Genomic DNA, 18,568 nt, shown 5'->3' with positions numbered 1-18,568 from the left:
AGAGCACCCAGTTGAAACCAATTTCATTTTTTGCACATGTTCGTTCATTCAGATTGCCATTTATTAAATATCAGTTACTTTCAAAATCGGTGTTAATAAAATATTGTGACAGAAAGTGGGCATCTTATAGGAATAAGAAATCAAACACAATGACCTAATATTTATTTTCAGTAACAACAGTTCTGCTTTCCAAAATAAAACACTCTGTTAAACTGCAGAACTGGGTTCAAGCATAATAAAGAATTTGGGAAGAGTTGGGCTTCTTTGGGAGAAATTTACAACATGCAGCTGATTTGGGCAAAGAAAACATTCCAGGAAATGCTTGGTTAAATACACTGATCTCGTTTCATTGAAATCAGTAACAAACTAATATCAATAGCAATAGGATATAATATAAAAATGTGTATTGTTGGCATCTTATTATGTGTGCTTAAAATAGTGTGTGATTATTACATATCATACGCTAATTGCAGTTCATTAATGTTAAACCGTAATGGCATCAGACCCCAGTTAATGGGCTGTAAAGCTTCTGCAGTGATACACAGCAAATAAAAACAAGTTAATGAAGTCAGCCATTGAAACTGCATTACATAACCTGAATATATGATTTCCTAAAGCTGGTTTGTGCTTGTCACCAATACCCAAAACAACATATTTAACAATTTTTCCCACGCAAGACGCACTTCAAAAAAAAACATATAGCTTAAATTTAAAGAAAAAACTGGTAGTCTTTAATGTAAATTATAAGAAAGGTGCTTTGGGCAATTATACTTTTGTTCTGTGATTTGTTTAATCAGCGTATGTAATAATGCATCTGTGATATCAATTTGACACTTGATGAATATTGAGGTGTTACGACAAGACAACACTTAGCTTTCATGTTATTGTTAGCCCTTTTACCCTGTGTCATGAGAACAGTTTACATCCATTTATGACTCTTGCTTGCGTTGTTATTGACATCCCAAGATGTTGGTATTGGAATGGAAGTGTATTACAGACAGACTTCATTATTCAAGATCTCTACAAGCTCTGCCTTCAACATGTTTTAAACAGCACACGACAAATCTACACTTGTCATCTAGATTATTATTGGACTATCAATTATATGGGCACCTTTCAATTAGTATCAAGAAATCTCACAATAAAGTAGCAGTTTGGTCAGATATTAAGATTTCACTTGCCTCCAGACAGTGAAGAATCCAGAGACTACATCTCCCTTCACAGATTGGCTGGTGATGGTGCGCTGATCTGAATGGCCTGTTATTATAATTTTGGAAGGTAGACAAGAATAGATTATAACTAAATGAGTCATAGGTGAGTAGATATGTGACAGAATTAAATAAGGAATTCAAACGTAACCAAACAGACATTACATTAAATTCCATGCATATATTAAAATAAAATTATTTCAAGATTTTGTTATTACAAAAAAATTACCTCAAGAATAGATTCCCTACAGTGTGGAAAAAGGCCCTTTGGCCCAACCAGTCCACATCGACCCTCCAAAGAGTAACCCACCCAGACCCATTTCCCTCTGACTAACACAACAGGCAATTTAGCATGGCCAATTCACCTAACCTGCACATCTTTGAACTGTGGGTGGAAACCAGAGCACACCCACGGGGAGAATGTGCAAACTCCACATGGACAGTCACCCGAGGCTGAAATTGAACCTGGGACTCTGGTGCTGTGAGACAGCAGTGCTAACCACTGAGCCACCGTGCACATCTTTAGAGTGTGGGAGGAAACCCATGCAGACACAGGGAGAATGTGCGAACTCCACACAGACAGTCACCCAAGGCTGGAATTGAATGTGGGCTGCCCTTAACTTGAAGGTATTAATTCAGAATAGTTTCTCTTAAGCTCCAATGGCTACAATCACAATTCATCATTGGGTTTTCCATTTTAGTGAAAAATCCTGGTCAAAACAAGGAAATATTGGCTAGAAAATGTGTGCCTAGGCTGCACAGAGTACCTGATGACCAACCGTGTGATGCCTTTCGGTAAAAAATATTAACTTTGTGATTAGATTCCCTACAGTGTGGAAACAGGCCCTTCGGCCCAACAAGTCCATATCGACCCTCCAAAGAGTAACCCATCCAGATCCATTTCCCTCTGATGAATGCACTGAACTTAAACTCCACACAGACAGTCAGCCAAGGCTGGAATCAAACCTAGGACCCTGGTGCTATGAGGCAATAGTGTTAACCACTGAGCCACAATGCCACCCCATTGATATGCTTTCATGGATTTTTCTTAAGATGGGGAATTTATATGAGTAAAACCTAACATAAAAATAGGCTACTCAGCCCCTCAAGCCTGCGCCACCATTCAAATGCATCTTGGCTGTTTTGTATTTCAACTTCACAGCTCCATGTCCCTTGATTTTCATAAATCAAGTCATGCTGCCATCATGACACAGAAAAAAGACATTTGGCCTATCAAGTCGAGGTGATTTATGAAGAGACATCTAAGCCATCTTGTTCCTCTGCACTATCACTGTAGCATGCAGATTTATTTCTCCATTAAGTGCCCAGCCAATTTTCTTTTGAAATCATTGACCCTTTTCCATTCCACCACTCTTGTGTCAGTAAGGTGTGGGTCATTAGCACTCACTGCATTATAAGATTCTTCCCCATATCCTCTGCATTCTCTTGACCAAAACTTTGAACCTGTACTCATGGAGCAGCTTTTCTTTGTCTACCTCATCTAAGCCTGTCATTACCTTGTACACTATCGGGTCACTCCTCACTCTCCTTAGCTGCAGTGAGAATAAGCCTAGTTTCTCAAGTCTAACCTCACAGCTAAAATGGTTCATCTCTGGACTCGTCCTATTAAATGTCTAATGTCATAAGTGTGGAGTCAGGAACTAGAGGCAATATTCTCATGTGATCTAACCAGAGCTTTGCAACGTTTTGGTGTAACATTCTTGTTTTTGTGCTTAATGTTTATATTTATGAAGCCCAAGATCCAACATGCTTTGAAAACTACCAAGAGTTCCATTTTAGAGTTATTTTTGTTCAGATTTTGTTATTGGACACAGAGAATCCAGAGCAGAATGGACAAGTAGCCGAAAAAGACAAGTAGCTTTTGGTTAACTGAGCCCAAACCTAACAGAAATCAATCAGTCTTAGTATCGGAAAGTTCTATTGCCCATGTATTCACAGCCTTTTGTGGAGTGGGGGAGAGGGATGGGAAAGACTGGGAAATTGTGGATTTCACCAACATTTGTGTGGAAAATGTGTTCCCAATTGCTCTTCCCAATAGCCTATATTTAATTTAATTATCTTCCCATATTCTTGATTTCCCCCATTCCAGGAAGTGGCTCCCTGAATCTGTTCGATCATGTACAGCTTATCAAAACAAGTGAATGCACTAATGGAACCAGGAAGAGGGAGTGAACAAGAATATTTACATCATCCTCATTATAACATAGGGTTACCATATTTCTGTTCAAGGGAAACTAAGCTCAAGGCACATGCAATGTCCCCATTTTTGGAAATGGATAAGAATTATTAAATGACGATGGTGATCTACAGAAATAATTTGCCATGTGAAGATCTCTCACTTTATCAAAAATGTTTACTCTAGTCTCCAAAACACACTGCTATTTTTACACATCAAAACTATCATTGGCCACTGAAGCTTTCGCATTGTGAAGAAAAGCATCAAGACTGAATGAGCTCATTTCAGGCAAAATAAAACGTGGTGAATCACCAAATCTGATCAACGATTCTTTTTAGTTTTGCCACTATGTTGCTTAAATAGCCCTCCTTTTGATCACTCTCCTGTTTATTTAGTTCACAGTCAGCTCCAATTATAGATTCCTTTTTGTGAAGGAACAAGAATGCTCAACAAGTAATTCAGCCACAAGTTAAAATCATTCATGAGTTATCCAATCAACCTGGTTGTTACTCTAAAACCTCAGTCTTTATGGAACAATACGATGAATTGTTTTGGATTTTTGTTTAATACATCAGCGAGCACTGAGGCAGATCAGTAGTCAGTGATGCCAGACAATGAGGTCTGAGTTGGGATGTTGATATAAAACCTTGTCATTGTCAGGCTTAGTGTAACCCAGATCCTGTTGTATTGGACAGGTCACGTTCATAATATAAATGCTTTTCTTTCGAATAGTAAGCTATTGTACTTTCTACACGCATCACATATCTTTGTTGGAGTGTCACTTCCACAGCGCTTGAACCTGTGATCATGAAGGTGTGGAGTAAGACTGTAACTCTTTGAGCTCTGTAATGATATTGACACTCAAATCAAAAACTAAACAAGACTGCAAATTATTAGGCAATATCTAAAAATTGTCTGTTGCTACATTTCCTGAATTGTAAAATATTTTAGAACTTACAATATCTTTTACAGAGACTTGTAACCAAGGTTATTCAGTACACTGTGGGTTAACTTGATCCTAATTATCTGGTTAACCTTTTGAGCATTTATGTTGTCATCACTCTTGAAATGTACTAGTAATCATTTCAAAAGCAGCTTATTTTAAATGTTAATACAATGCCAATATTTTGATGCGGGGTTGGAAATATGCAGAATAATTTCTTAAATTATGATCTTCTGTTAAAATAAAGAAAAGTAATTATGCTACCTTTGGTGCAGAAAAGTGACTTCAATTCTTGAAGTGTTATCTGTAGATCCTAGCTGTAACTATTCTTTCAACATAGAAATGTAGCAAGAATTGTAACAGTGAAATTGTACTTCAGAAGTGAGGCTAGGCTATTAGACTTGCCAGTTGCATTGTACCTCTCAAGATGTCTATTTTTTTCAAACTAATTCTTCCAACTATTTGGTTTGTGGGTTTATTTGATGCTTTCTCATGATCAGAAAGTAAACCTTTAAAATAAATATATTCTGAGCAACAATTGAACGTTAAAATATCAACAGTTTTGAAAACACCCAATCAAAATAGATTTGATTCCAGTCATATTAGTAATTACATTTATCTTTGCTGAGTGAGTGTGTGGTAAGGGTGTTCATTGTATGGCTGTTCCTGAATGTTAAAGGTCGTATGTCAGTTTTATGGGAGTAGAGTAGGCTGTGTCTAATGAACTGCTGTTACAATATGTTTTGAATATGAATACATTAATTTTTTAAATGTCTTTCAAATATCCTCATGCATCAGCCTTTTTAACACTGATAATTTGACAGTGGACCCTGGTTCTATCTGAGTGAGCTCATTGGTGCTTACTGCACACCTGCGCCTATCCATGCATTAAACTTTGATCATAAGGCTCCACGCAAATGAACTGTCAGATCATTACTGCATTTGATGCAATATAATCTGTCTAGAAATTAGCATCTCCCATCCACACAGGAATTTCACAGCACATAGGCCAATGCAGTATTTGAATATGCATTTGTGGAGATTCATATCCATTCCCAATCCCTAGAGAGTACAAGTTGAGAGCAGATTTGTGAATTAGCATGTCGAGTGGGAAGAGTCCTTCATTTCAGCTGCTGCAGATGCCGCTCCCTCTCGTTCATTACAGTTGCATTTCATCAGCTTTATGATGTCCACATGTCAATTGAGTGTGAGGATTTTGCACACAAAAGAGCCTCGGGGAAAACGACTTCACTGCCTAATCAACTGATTATCATACCTCAAATGGGCTGCAGTATGCAGATGGAAAAACATGGCTAGCAAGGGTAAAAATCAGAGAACATAACAGCATCTAAGCATTAAGTCAAAATACCAGCAGACATAAAATGCAGTGATAGCAGAGAGGGCCTCTATTCACTTCACAGACCTTCTACCTTATGCTTTAACAAAAGTGCCTAACATACACAGATGCACTATTTAACAATGCTGTCCCCTGCTTTCATCAAAAGTGGGTAAGGTTGCCGAGCTAAGCTCTGAAGAATAAAGGGGAGCAGGTCCCTAGTGATAGGCAAAAGCTGAACATCGATGCCAGCTTCCATCTGTCATGATAGCCTATCTCTGAACCTTCAATCTGTCAGAAGCTTGCTGCCTCGCTGAAGGCTCCAGGAGATTTGGTGCACTAAACACATTTGACAACAGCATTATCGCTGCAAGGAGCCAGGCAAAATGCCATCAATGTGTTAATTGAAGCTAGATGTGTAAACTGTCACTTCTCATCTTTTTTAACACCACCAATGCCAACATCATGCACATAATTTCTATATGTTACAAACATAGAATTATGTCATACCTGGTGGCATGAACTTCCCCCATTTGTGAACAATATGCATTTTACTACTGCTGCATTACAAACCTTTCAGAAATAGTTAATTTTATTCTTTCGAATTTATTGTGGTTTACCAAGGTATGTTTTAAATGAAAAATGTAGTGACTGCATTGAGTTTACATTTTGTAGATCTCCCCAGATGTCTTTGAAGTTGTAAAGTTACCTCCACCATCCACATAATTAACATTTCTTTCTGAACATAATCTATAATATGCTTAGGCAGAATGGCCATGTGGCTATCTTCTGTATTATTGCATTCCATTCTATGGGTGGAGGAAGTGCTAATCTGGTTCCAATCTCAAAGCAGTTACGAGATTATAACAATGGAAAGATGTTTTAAATTTGTAAACCTGACTCCAACCTGCCCACTTCCAGTGTTAATGGAAGTGAGCCAGAGGTGGACATGTGGGAGGTTGGTGAAGTATTTGGCCAACATGCCCTCAGGAGTTAGATTGGCCACTGTAAGAAGACTGATCTTCTCTTTTCTTGGAGTTTGATTTTAAATACACAGAGGTTGAGATTTATATGACTTGTTAAATCTAAAGGTTGAGAGGAATTAGAAGAGCTGAATCCATCAAATAAGTGGCTCCAGTGTACTCTGGTGGGTTAGGATGAACAGAACTGTTCCTACAGGGTGAAGAACATTAGCTCCACACAATTAGATCCTCCTAATCAGCTGACTTTGTAAGCCCATGTAATTGACTAACACTGCAATGTCTGACTAACCCCTATAGTATCCAAATCTCTCATGCAATTTTCAAATATCTCCCACATTGCCCAGGTACCTCCGTAATGATCAATATTAATGACTTGGATGACGGAAGTGAATGTCTTATAGCCAAGTTTGCAGATGACACAAAAATGGGTAGGCAAGTGTGATGTTGACACAAATAGTCTGCAGAGGGATATAAACTGGTTAACCAAGTGGGCAGATTCTTGGCAGATGGAATATAATGTGGGAAAAATATGGCATTATGCATTTGAGCAGGAAGAATAAAAGAGCTGAATATTACTCAATGTGGAAAAACTGCAGATAGCTGCAGCACTGAGAGATTTGGAATCCTTGTGCGTGAATGATCAAAAGCTAACGTTCAAGTTCATTGGGAAATAAGGAAAGCAAATGGACTGTTGGCCCTTATTTCAAAGAGAATAGACTATAAAAATAGCCAAAACTACCAAAAAAAAACCACTGGTCAGACCATAGCTGGAATATTTGTTCGCAGTTTTGGTCCTTTATCTAAGGAAAGCTATACTGGTGTTGGAGACACTCCTGAGAAGTTCACTAGATTGATACTGGATATGGAGGGACTATCCTATGAGGAATAGTTAGTAGTTTAGGTTGTACACTTTGGTGTTTAGAGGAATAAGTGGAGACCTTATTGAGACAAAAAGGATTCTTCGGGGGTTTGACAAGGGAAATGAAGAGTGTTTGTTTCCCCTTGTGGGAGAGTCTAGGACCAGAAGGCATAACCTCAGAGTGAGGGGGTCACCCAATTAAGACAAAAATGAGGATGAATATTTGCTCTCAGAAGGTAGTCAATTTGTGAAATTATTTACCACAGAGGGGTGTTGAGGTTGGGTCATTAAGCATGCTCAAGTCTGAGATAGACAGAATTTTAATCAGTAAGGGAACTGAAAATTATGGAAAAAAGGCAGGAATGTGGAGATAAGGCTTGTCAGATCAGCCATGACCACATTGAATAGTGGAACTGAATGAATGAGCCAAATGGCCTACTTATGGCTCCTATGTCTTATGGACTTATGGTAAATAATTCCACAATATTCAAATGTCCATCACGTTATTCTATGATACCGTCACAATTTTTATAATGTCACAAACTTCCCAGAACATACAAAAACCTCTGTGATATCAAAATGCACCTTCAACCATTGAAAAAGTCTTTCCAATATTTCCACAATATCTGAATGCCTTGTCCAATTCATTCCCCCCATTGCAACATCAGAATCCCTACCTCAGCAATGTCCAGTTTACCCCCATCCCTCAACTCAACACTGTCTGATGACCTCCCACAGCATTCAGATGCTACCCATGATGTTTGATTCAGCTCCTAACCCATGACATCAAATTCACACCACAAACCAGATAATACTGTTCACTGCGGAAACAAAGAATCTTTTATTCACTGCCCCTTTTCCCCACCAGCCATGCAAAGTTGGAATCTGTCTTCATCCTCAATATAATATTGTGGACCTCCCATCCCAGCAGTGTCCAATTCTTAGTGGAATGCTTGACTTTGGGAGATTGTCTGAAAATCCTACTTCTCCCCTTTCCTTCACTCACTTTCTGACTCTGAATGAATATTGTGAGGACCAGAACAGTCAAGGTTCCCAATGTTATTACATTTGCAGATGGCACATACCAAAACATTCAGCTCTCAGGTGAGGAGAGATAAAAAGCCGCCTTTCTTTATTCACCCATCTCCTTGGTTGGTTACAAGAAGGTTAGTTTACAAAAGGGTCACTCTCCTGTGGATGCCTCTCTTCCAGACCAAATGAATTCTTTATGTATTAAAAGCAAGCCAACTTCTTCCTTTTCTCCCATTATGTTCACAGCCTGAGCTAACTTCCCGGAGATCACAGTTCAGTTTTAGTGCATTTTGTCCCATTTAAATCCAACACTACCCTGGCATTCTCTCTTTTTCTCTTTGCTTTTTCCTTATTTTTCATTTTGTTCTCTGTCTCTTTCTTCTCTCTCTCTGGGGGAAATTCTGAGTGGTGTAGGCTATGGTAAGAGTTGTGGTAGAATCAGACAAGTAGTGCAGTGAGGCCTAGGTCAGTGTTAGGAGAATTGCAGACCTTCTTTCACAGCGCATTGCCAATTAAGGAAGATTATTGCTTGTGGAACACATTGTTGAGGGTCTGAGTTACCTCAATAATATTCAGCTTCCTATCTTCCCAAAAGCACCAAACAAGCTAGATGATGCAAAAACTCATGGTGGAAACCAAAGCAGGTACATGCCAGCTCACAACATCCTGGCACTACCTTGCCATGGCAATTAGTGCCGTCAAACAATGACGTAGTTTGCTTTGCTGATCAGCAATCCTCAGGCAAGGGGGCAGGCATCTTACAGTATAGCAATGTGCACTATGTACCAGCGGCTATGGCAACACCCATCAGTCAAGGGATCCAGACATAGTTAGACAAGGGAAACCTCCTACACCAGTCCAGGGGATTACCCACAGCCAACATCCAGCACTTTGCAATCTCTTTTTACAAAAATGGGTTTCAAAGTGACAACTTAACTGCAGAAATTCTTTTTGTTTCATTTATAACTTCAAATTGCGGCTACAAGCCCCAGATTTGTTCGTGACCAGACCCCTGGATGAATTCCCCAAGTTATTACAGTTCTAGACTGATACCCCAAATTATTAAATTGCATGGTGAAGAGTGATGAACTGGTTCTCTTTCTTTGTCCACCAATGTCATGGCCTAGCAGCTACAAAGTTAATTCCTCCCCTATTGATGCCTTTCTCTCAGAACAGATGAACCTATGTTTTAAAAGGAGCCAATTTAATCAGGCCTTCTTGAGTTAATAGAAAAGTGAGTGTGTTAGGGTCTAAAGAAGAGAGGAAATAATAATTTACATAAATGATTTGGATGTGAGCATAAGAGGTAGAGTTAGCAAGTTTGCAGATGACACCAAAATTGGAGGTGTAATGGACGGTGAAGGGGGTTACCTCAGATTACAGCAGGATCTGGACCAGATGGGCCAATGGGCTGAGAAGTGGCAGATGGAGTTTAATTCAGATAAATGCGAGTTGCTGCATTTTGGGAAAGCAAATCTTAGTAAGACTTATACACTTAATGGTAAGGTCCTAGGGAGTGTTGCTGAACAAAGAGACCTTGGAGTGCAGGTTCATAGCTTCTTGAAAGTGGAGTCACAGGTAGATAGGATAGTGAAGAAGGCTTTTGGCATGCTTTCTTTTATTTGTCAGAGTATTGAATACAGGAGTTAGGAGGTCATGTTACGGCTGTACAGGACATTGGTTAGGCCACTGTTGGAATATTGCATGCAATTCTAGTCTCCTTCCTATCGGAAAGATGTTGGGAAACTTGAAAGGGTTCAGAAAAGGTTTACAGGGATATTGCTAGGTTTGGAGGATTTGAGCTATAGGGAGATGCTGAACAGGCTGTGGCTGTTTTCTCTGGAGCTTCGGAGGCAGAGGGGTGACCTTATAGAGGTTTACAAAATTATGAGGGGCATGGATAGGGCAAATAGACAAATTTTTTCCCTGGGATTGGGGAATCCAGAACTAGAGGGCATAGGTTTAGGGTGAGAGCAGAAAGATATAAAAGAGATCTAAGGGGCAACTTTTTTCACGCAGAGGGTGGTACGTGTATGGAGTAAGCTGCCAGAGGAAGTGATGGAGGCTGGTACAATTGCAACATTTAAGAGGCATTTGGATGGGTTTATGAATAGGAAGGGTTGGAGAGATAAGGGCCAGGTGCTGGCAGGTGGGACTAGATTGGGTTAGGATATCTGGTCAGCCTGGATGGGTTAGACCGAAGGGCCTGTTTCCATGCTGTACATCTCTATGACTCTATAATGCACAGCAAATACAGACAGATCAGAAATAGGACATGAGTCCAGAAGAAATAAAGATTAAAAGATATACATATGGGTTTCCATGGGTTGCTGTGAACAGTGAACAGTGAAACATTAATGGCTAAACAGTCAATTTCAGGATTCTTGGTTTTGTAGGTCAGTCGAATCATTGTTTTTCTGCTTCCTTTTGTTAGTGGATAGTCTGCTGGCTGCTAGCAATCTGAGCAAAAGAGTTCTTTACTTGCAATGTCAGGGTGACTGCTGGCTGAACTTTTAGCTGGGGCCTTCACAGCATGGTACCTTTCAACCCAATTTGAACCAACTCTCACTTCTTCCCTTTCTGTTAGTTTTACTTTTTATATTCTCTGTCACCATGTCCTCCTTCCCCTCCCCCCAACCCAGTGGAACTGTATGTTCATTCACGTTTGGCGGTTAAACAGACTATTAATCTGCCATTCTCACATTCCGACCACTTAATCTGAACCATCAATGTCTTTTCTCACCCAGCACTCTACGCCCACTACTCCCACCAGCCCCCCCCCCCCCAGAACAATAACATAAATGCTGTCCCCTTCACACTTCACTTCAGCTCTGATGAAAAGTCATCTCAACTTGAAACGTTAGCTTCCTCTCACGCCATGAATGTTGTCTGAGCCATTATGATCTCCAGCATTTGTTGTTTTCAGTTCAGATTCCAGCATCTGCAGCGATTTGCTCCTGCATTGTTTTGTTTGATGAATATACATAATGAAAGTGCTTCTGGTGATCAAAAGAACAATATAGCAGCAAGGGAGAAAGACAAGATTTTCCAACTGTGGGAAAAAATATATTTTGATTTGATTTGATTCGCTGTTGTCACTTGTACTGGGATACAGTGAAAAGTATTGTTTTGCATGCTAATCAGACAAATAATAGCTTACGTAAGTACATAAGGATAGTCGAATAGAATGCAGAATGCAGAGACTGAAGGTGCAGAGAAAGATCAATTCTAATATGTGAGATGTCTGATCAAAAGTCTGATAACAGTGGGGAAGAACTTGTTCTTAAATCTATTGTTTTGCGTTTTCAAACTTCTGTATCTTCTGTTTAAAGAAAGACAGTGGAAGAGACTATAACCAGGTTGGGCGGGGAGGTTGGGGTTGGGGGGGTGGGGGGGGCGGGTGTGGGAATGGTCCTTTGATTATGCTGGCTACTTTCTTGATGCACCAGAAAGTATAGACGGAGTCAATGGAAGGAAAGCTGGTTCTCATGATGAGCTGAGTTGTGTCCACAACTCTCTGTAATTTCTTGCGGTCTTAAGCAGAGCAGTTGCCATATTATTGGATTGCCATATATTGATTTAGTGCAGCACTTTTGTGGCACACTCATTTGAATGTCGATCTATTGATGTCAAAGCAGCAATTTTGCAAGGAGAGCATTTTCAACAAAGTATTTTTAAAGCCTCCAAAAGAAGTTAGAATCATAGAAGGTGAAATAATGGAAGCTAAACAAGGTTGTTTAGGGGCTAAACAATGCATTAAGGTTGTGGTATTTTTCAGTTAGTTCTATTTGACTTAAAGATTGTTGTGTTTAGCTAGAAAGAGATCCAGCACAGTTTTACTGGAGCTGGGAAGAAAAGGTAGAAGGCATTTTGTTAATGCATGCGGTCAGTGTGGAGGATTTAAGGCATTTGATGCATTTATGAAAGAAACACTTCTGAAGGGATTCAAAGTTGGAAGGAAGGCTTTAAAAACTTATAAATAAATAGGATTGGGCAACAGATTAAACTGAAAATAACTCTGAATCAACAATCTCATCTAGAACATGTTAATAAGATCCTTATGAATTGGGCCAGATCCTTTCTGAAGAAAACCCTATCTTCAAGGAAAAAGCAGCTCAGTTGAGAAACTTGGCAGAGTATTTAAACAGGTATGCGCTCTAACTAGACTGGGTGTGTGCTATGATGTATTGGAATTAAGAAGTATGCTAAAGTAAGCTACTGGTGGGGTAAGTGCTGAAAGCAAATAAGACCTTGAAAAGATTAAGTTTAGAACAGTCTTTACACTCAAATTTTCAGAAGGAATGAAATTAGTCATTTTTACTGAATTCTCACATGCTAATCTTCCTAATGGTAATTCAAAAACAGCAAGATTCTTTATATTTTTAGTGAGGGAAAATGATAGATGTTATCCATTAGCTTGGCAATTGAAAACCATAAAGACGGTAGTTAAAAGTTCCTTAGTTGCAGAAATACTTAAGCTGGTAGAAGTAACAAATATGACTATGTATTCATTGTGTATTTGTGGGAATTATATAAGAGGCAGGTGATAAAACATATGCCTATCAAATGCCATATTAATAACTGTTTAATCTGGGACAATTTTGGCGTACCGAAAGGTGTCTCAGAAAAGATGTTGAGAGGTGATCTCATGGGCATGAAAGATATATTGGAAAGAAAGGAAAGCTTTTAAAGAAAATGGGAAGATATAAGCCATCAGCTATTGAATTGTTTTACAAAAAGAAGTGCTTGTCGAAAACATTTGATGCATGTCCTCATAGCGAGGCACTTTGTGTTGTAATGAATAATGAGACCACAAAAATATCCATGCTGTAATCTTATTGAGATTCCTTCTTATTGAGATTTCAAGAGATGAAGAAGGGAATATGGAGTATATTAAAGATTGGTTTATACAACTGTACAATAATTTAACATGAAGTACTATCATTTTGTCTTTTCTGATTTCCTCTTATGATGTTTGTTTATGTTATTGAAATGGCTTATTGCAAAAAGAGGGGAATTTGTTAGTACCTAATAGATTCAGCAAATGCATGTTAATAGTTGAAGGTTATAAAGTAAACTCATGTTGTGTATTGATTAATTAATTAGTATCCCTGCTTCTGAGCTAGGGGGCCTGGGTTACCTATTCCAGCTGTGTATAATAACATGTCTGAACAGATTGATTAGAAAATATTGACTGAAATGTGTATGTTAGGGCTCTTGTATTGCAGAGGTAGTGTCCCTAGCTGTGATCCAGGAGGGCTTGGGTTCAGGTCTTTATCTGTTCTGGAGATGTGCTATAACAGCTGTGAACAGACTGATTATGAAATATCTACTGAAATGTGCGATGGGTCTTATGACACAGCAGTACACATCTACCTGTGGGCCAGACGTCTGGGTTCATGTTCGATCTACCATGGAAGTGCATTATAACATGTCTGGACAGCGTGATTAAAAAAAAAGTTCCGAAATGTGTTTAGGGTTCTTGTGGTGCAATAGTAGTGTCCCTACCTCTGAGCCAGGATATACAATAACACAATATAACAGAGTTTCAGACCAAGATTGATAGAAAGCAAGGACCAAATTTCTGTACTGACAATAATTATTATTTATTATAAGTAATTCAACTAGCTACAGGCAAACCAAAACAAACCATTGCCATATTACTCTACTGACTAAAACTCTAATCCTTTGGTAACCCCTTTTTGCATACATCCACATAGCCAAACAAATAGAGAAAACAGATTATTAATAGAGATGGGGAAAGCTGGAAGGTCATGTTCAGTGGTCTTTGTTTCCTGATCCTGAGGTGATCCTGTGAGGACTAGCTAGACCTCTGGTGTTCAACTTTCTTTTTCTGGAAGCTTCCATTGGTTTAAGAAGTATGGAACAATTGACTCACTTAGAAAATGTTTCTAATTAATCAATTCAAAAGTCAAGTTCACAGGAAAAGAAATTGGTCTTCTTCAAGTTGAAACTGAGTTTATTTTTACTGCAGACAGCAGCAACTTCAGTTGAGAAGAACCACAACACACACATTTGTCGCTACCTTGGCTCTGGGTGGCTGTGTCTCTACAGCTTGTTTCCAGTTCTAACCTGCTCAGTTAACTCAGAACCAATCAACTTCATTTGTAAATAATACCTCAGCTCCTGATTGTCTGCATGTTGCAGGAACCCATAACCACACAAAAAAAAGAGTTCACAGTAGGTATCAAATTCCTTGCTGTGACCTTATTGCAGCAGTCCTGGTAAACTGCTGTTTTTAAAAAAATAACAATTCTTGCTCCTTGCAGTCCACAGTTTTTAAAAAAAAAACACAAAAATGAGAGATACTGTTCTTACACAGTACTACAAAAAAATTGTCAATTAACATGAAAAGGGGAACACTGTGAAATTCTGACACACACATTGGCATTACTGCTAGAATGGAACTAAATGCCACTGCTTTTTCTTGCCATGAAATAACATGTGCTACCATCATTTGGTAACTAATGGGATATGTTCATGTTTGAGGGTTCTTGTAATTCTCAGTTAAATAGTGGCACATGGACAGATGCATTGTCATGGCAAGTCTTGATGGCAGTCTTGCTACAGAATAGTACGACCAATTCTTTGCACGAGTGAACACTCCCAGAGACTCACCTACTGCCCCTAGATTGGAAAGGTGGGGGGGCGGGGTTAGGTGGGGTTGAGGTGAAGTGTGGATATTAGCTCAGGAAATATTACACAGCAAAATTCTAGACTAGTCACTGAATAACTCCAGAGTTGATCCCATAACAATTCACATTGACCACTAACTAGCCCCACCCCACATGAACCTCCCCTTTTGACTAATCCCTGACCTCCTGACTAGCATCCAATACTTGACACCCTATCTACCTGTCACCTCATCCATCTGCCAACTTATCCACCCATAACTCACCCATTGCCACCTCAACATTTGTCACTTTATTACCTGCCACTTTTTCTACCTATATCTCACCCACTACCTTCTTACTCATTTACCACCCTACCTGTCTGCCACCTTATCCCTTTATTTCTCAACCACTGCTAATGCACCCATCTATCACACTACCCATTGACAAGTTCACCCAACTGGACCTTGCACACTTCCATCTCACCCACCCTGCCACCTAAGCCACCTCTCTACCATTTAACCAGCTGCTAACTAACCCACCCTACGCATTTGTCCATTTACCCCAACCACCTGATGCTCCCAGCTCATCCACCCACACACCTATAACCCAACTACAATTTGCTTATTCACCCAGTCACTAACATGCAAATAGTTAAGCCTTTAAACTCACCATAAAGCAGCTGGTACTATTAAAAAAAAGAGGTTGCAGGTGTCTATCCCTTGATTCACTGAATCTGATTAACTTCTCCACACTCCCTGTTCCTGGAAATTGGAGGCAAAATGAATAAATTTTTCAAGGTCCTGTCAGGAGCATGTACTGAATAAAGAGTTGTGGGATTGGGCCAGTGTAGGACTGAAACAAGACCCACACTTCCCTGTCTACATTTCGCAGGGTTCATTCCCTCTGTGACACCTTAGTCCCTTCATCAAGCACTAACATTGCCATCCCTTCCCACTGCACCTTTTGATGTAACCACAGAAGGTGTAACACCTGCCAATTCACCTCCTCCCTGCTCACCATCCAAGGACCTAAATAGTCTTTCCAGCTGAAGCAGCATTTCACCTGTACTTCCTCCAATCTTGTATATATTGTATTCACTACCCAATGTGGCCTACTCTAACTTGGGGAAACCAAATGCAGACAAGATGACCACTTTGCAGAAGCTTGATGCTGAACTTCTTGTCGCCAGTCATTTTAACACAGTGTCCTGCTCGCATGCCCATATGCCCACTAAGGGATACGGGGAGAGTGTGGGTAAGTTGCGTTGAAATGCCCATCAGCCAGCCGAATGGACTTCCTTCCACTCCTTTATCTTACGATCTTATGGTCTTATGTCTGGCCTCAGCATGCTGCAGTGTTCCAGTGAATCACACTGCAAACTGAAGGAACATCTCATCTTCAGATTAGGCACTTTGCAGCCTTCTGGACTTAATATTGACTTCAACACTTTCAACTGTTACCTCTTCCCTTTCTGTTAGCTTTACTTGTTACATTCTCTGTCACCATGTCCTCTCCCTTCCCCTCCATCCCAGTGGGACTGTCTGTTCTTTAAGTCTGGTGGTTAGACACACCATTGTTCTGCCACTTTCACATTCCAATCATTTAATCTGAACTATCAACATCCTTTCTATCCTGCACTCTACATCCCACCACACCCACACATCCCCAACCCCCTGCTCTAACTATAGCATAAATGCTGTCCCCTCCACACTTCACTTCAGCTCTGATGAACAGTCATCTAAACTCAAAAGGTTAGCTTGCTCTCTCTCTCCATGGATACTGTCTGACTCCGGTGATCTCTAGTACTTGTTGTTTTTGAATTAAACAATGCTTTCTATTAGCTTGCACATGCTGCCAGTTTTGTGTATTTCTCTGTGGCTACTCCTGCCTTCCTAGTATGGTGACTTCTCTCCACTTGCTAACTTCTTCTGGCATAGATGTCACTCTATAGTCCCAATTTTGTAAGATATGGCCTTATCCTGATCTTTACTATCATTTGGTACGCTCTCAGTTGGCCAGTTATCTCGTGAAGGTCTGGTGTGAGTATGTGTGCTTGCAAAGTGCATGGTGCATCTTCAGTTCTGATTATCTATTTAAAGCTCTATCAATGTGCAATCAGTCTCAGGAAGCAGCATCGAATATGTTTGGCTGTTATGTTGCAAGATTATCATTTCACAATTAATACCTATATGTTTTCCATTCCCTTTGTCCTTCTCTCTTACAATATGCCACATCTCTAGTGGGAGAAAGTGAGGACAGCAGATCCGTGGGGGAATTTACATTATTTTCTGATGCCTACTAATATACCTTAAAACACTCCTGATCCTTTCTGAAATCTCCACTTTAATGAATGCCTTTCCACCTGCATATCTTTCAAACGTTCTGCTAAAATTGAACTAATTGCAGTCACTTCCAAAGAAGTGATGATCTCCTTTTGTTTTGGATTTCTACCATAAAATAATGGACAGCACAGTGGTTAGCACTGCTGCCTCACAGTGCCAGAGACCCGGGTTCAATTCCCGTCTCAGGCGACTCTGTGTGGAGTTTGCACATTCTCCCCGTGTCTGTGTGGGTTTCCTCCCACAATCCAAAAATGTGCAGGTTAGGCGAATTGGCCATGCTAAATTGCCCGTAGTGTTAGGAGAAGGGTTAAATGAAGGGGAATGGGTCTGGGTGGGTTGCGGGTCGGTGTGGATTTGTTGGGTTGAAGGGCCTGTTTCCACACTGTAAGTAGTCTAATCTAATTGATCATAGGTGTAGCCTCCATCCATCTGAAGTACGTTCTTTGCATGTCTGGCACAGGCTAAAGCAGTTGTTAATTTACTCTACGGAAACATTGTTTCAAGATTTCTTTCACTCACTGTGTGATTTCTCTTAGACATCCCATCACTAAAGGACATTCTGCTCTGTATGCGTTACTACAATATTGTGATTCTCATAATGCTCCCTGCTTCCTCATTGGCACATACTTCTCCGGTGTCAGTGAGGAACTTAGCTGGTGTTCCAAATCCCACTCTATTCATTGTTATTTTGTCGATAATTACTTTTTTGTCTTTATTATAAATTACCATTGACTGACTAACTCTTGTTGATGTCCCTACAAAATGTCGTGGAAAAATATTACAGTCGCCTCCTTTGATAATCTGGGACGTAGACCAATTTTAGTGTTCAAGTTGTTGAGTCCATTTTTGCCATTAAATATATCAGAAATGAATACTTATCCTAAAAAAAAGTTACAGCTTCAGACATCTGACCTAGAAACCTGTCTCTCTGTTAGATTTGAAATCTGGTTAAAACCAAGAAACTATTGATGTTTGAGATCCTAACAGTCCAACTATTTGACAGCTAGTATAGATGTAAGAACTTACAAATGAA

General features: G+C 39.7%; 1 protein-coding gene across 1 annotated transcript in view; it reads right to left on the bottom strand.

Moving 5' to 3' along the window:
• Positions 1 to 1,180: 1,180 nt before the first annotated feature.
• Positions 1,181 to 18,568, bottom strand: part of LOC132817481 (juxtaposed with another zinc finger protein 1-like) — a 149,450-nt gene continuing 132,062 nt past the window's right edge. The window contains exon 5 of the mRNA XM_060827939.1: positions 1,181 to 1,257. Coding sequence (XP_060683922.1) covers positions 1,219 to 1,257 — 39 coding nt within the window. The 3' untranslated portion in view covers positions 1,181 to 1,218. The remainder of the gene's footprint in view (positions 1,258 to 18,568) is intronic.

The sequence above is a fragment of the Hemiscyllium ocellatum genome, chromosome 7, assembly GCF_020745735.1.
Source record: "Hemiscyllium ocellatum isolate sHemOce1 chromosome 7, sHemOce1.pat.X.cur, whole genome shotgun sequence".
Classification (NCBI taxonomy): Eukaryota; Metazoa; Chordata; class Chondrichthyes; order Orectolobiformes; family Hemiscylliidae; genus Hemiscyllium; species Hemiscyllium ocellatum.
The sequence above is the reverse complement of the archived record's forward strand: the minus strand, read 5'-3'. Positions and strand labels throughout refer to the sequence as shown.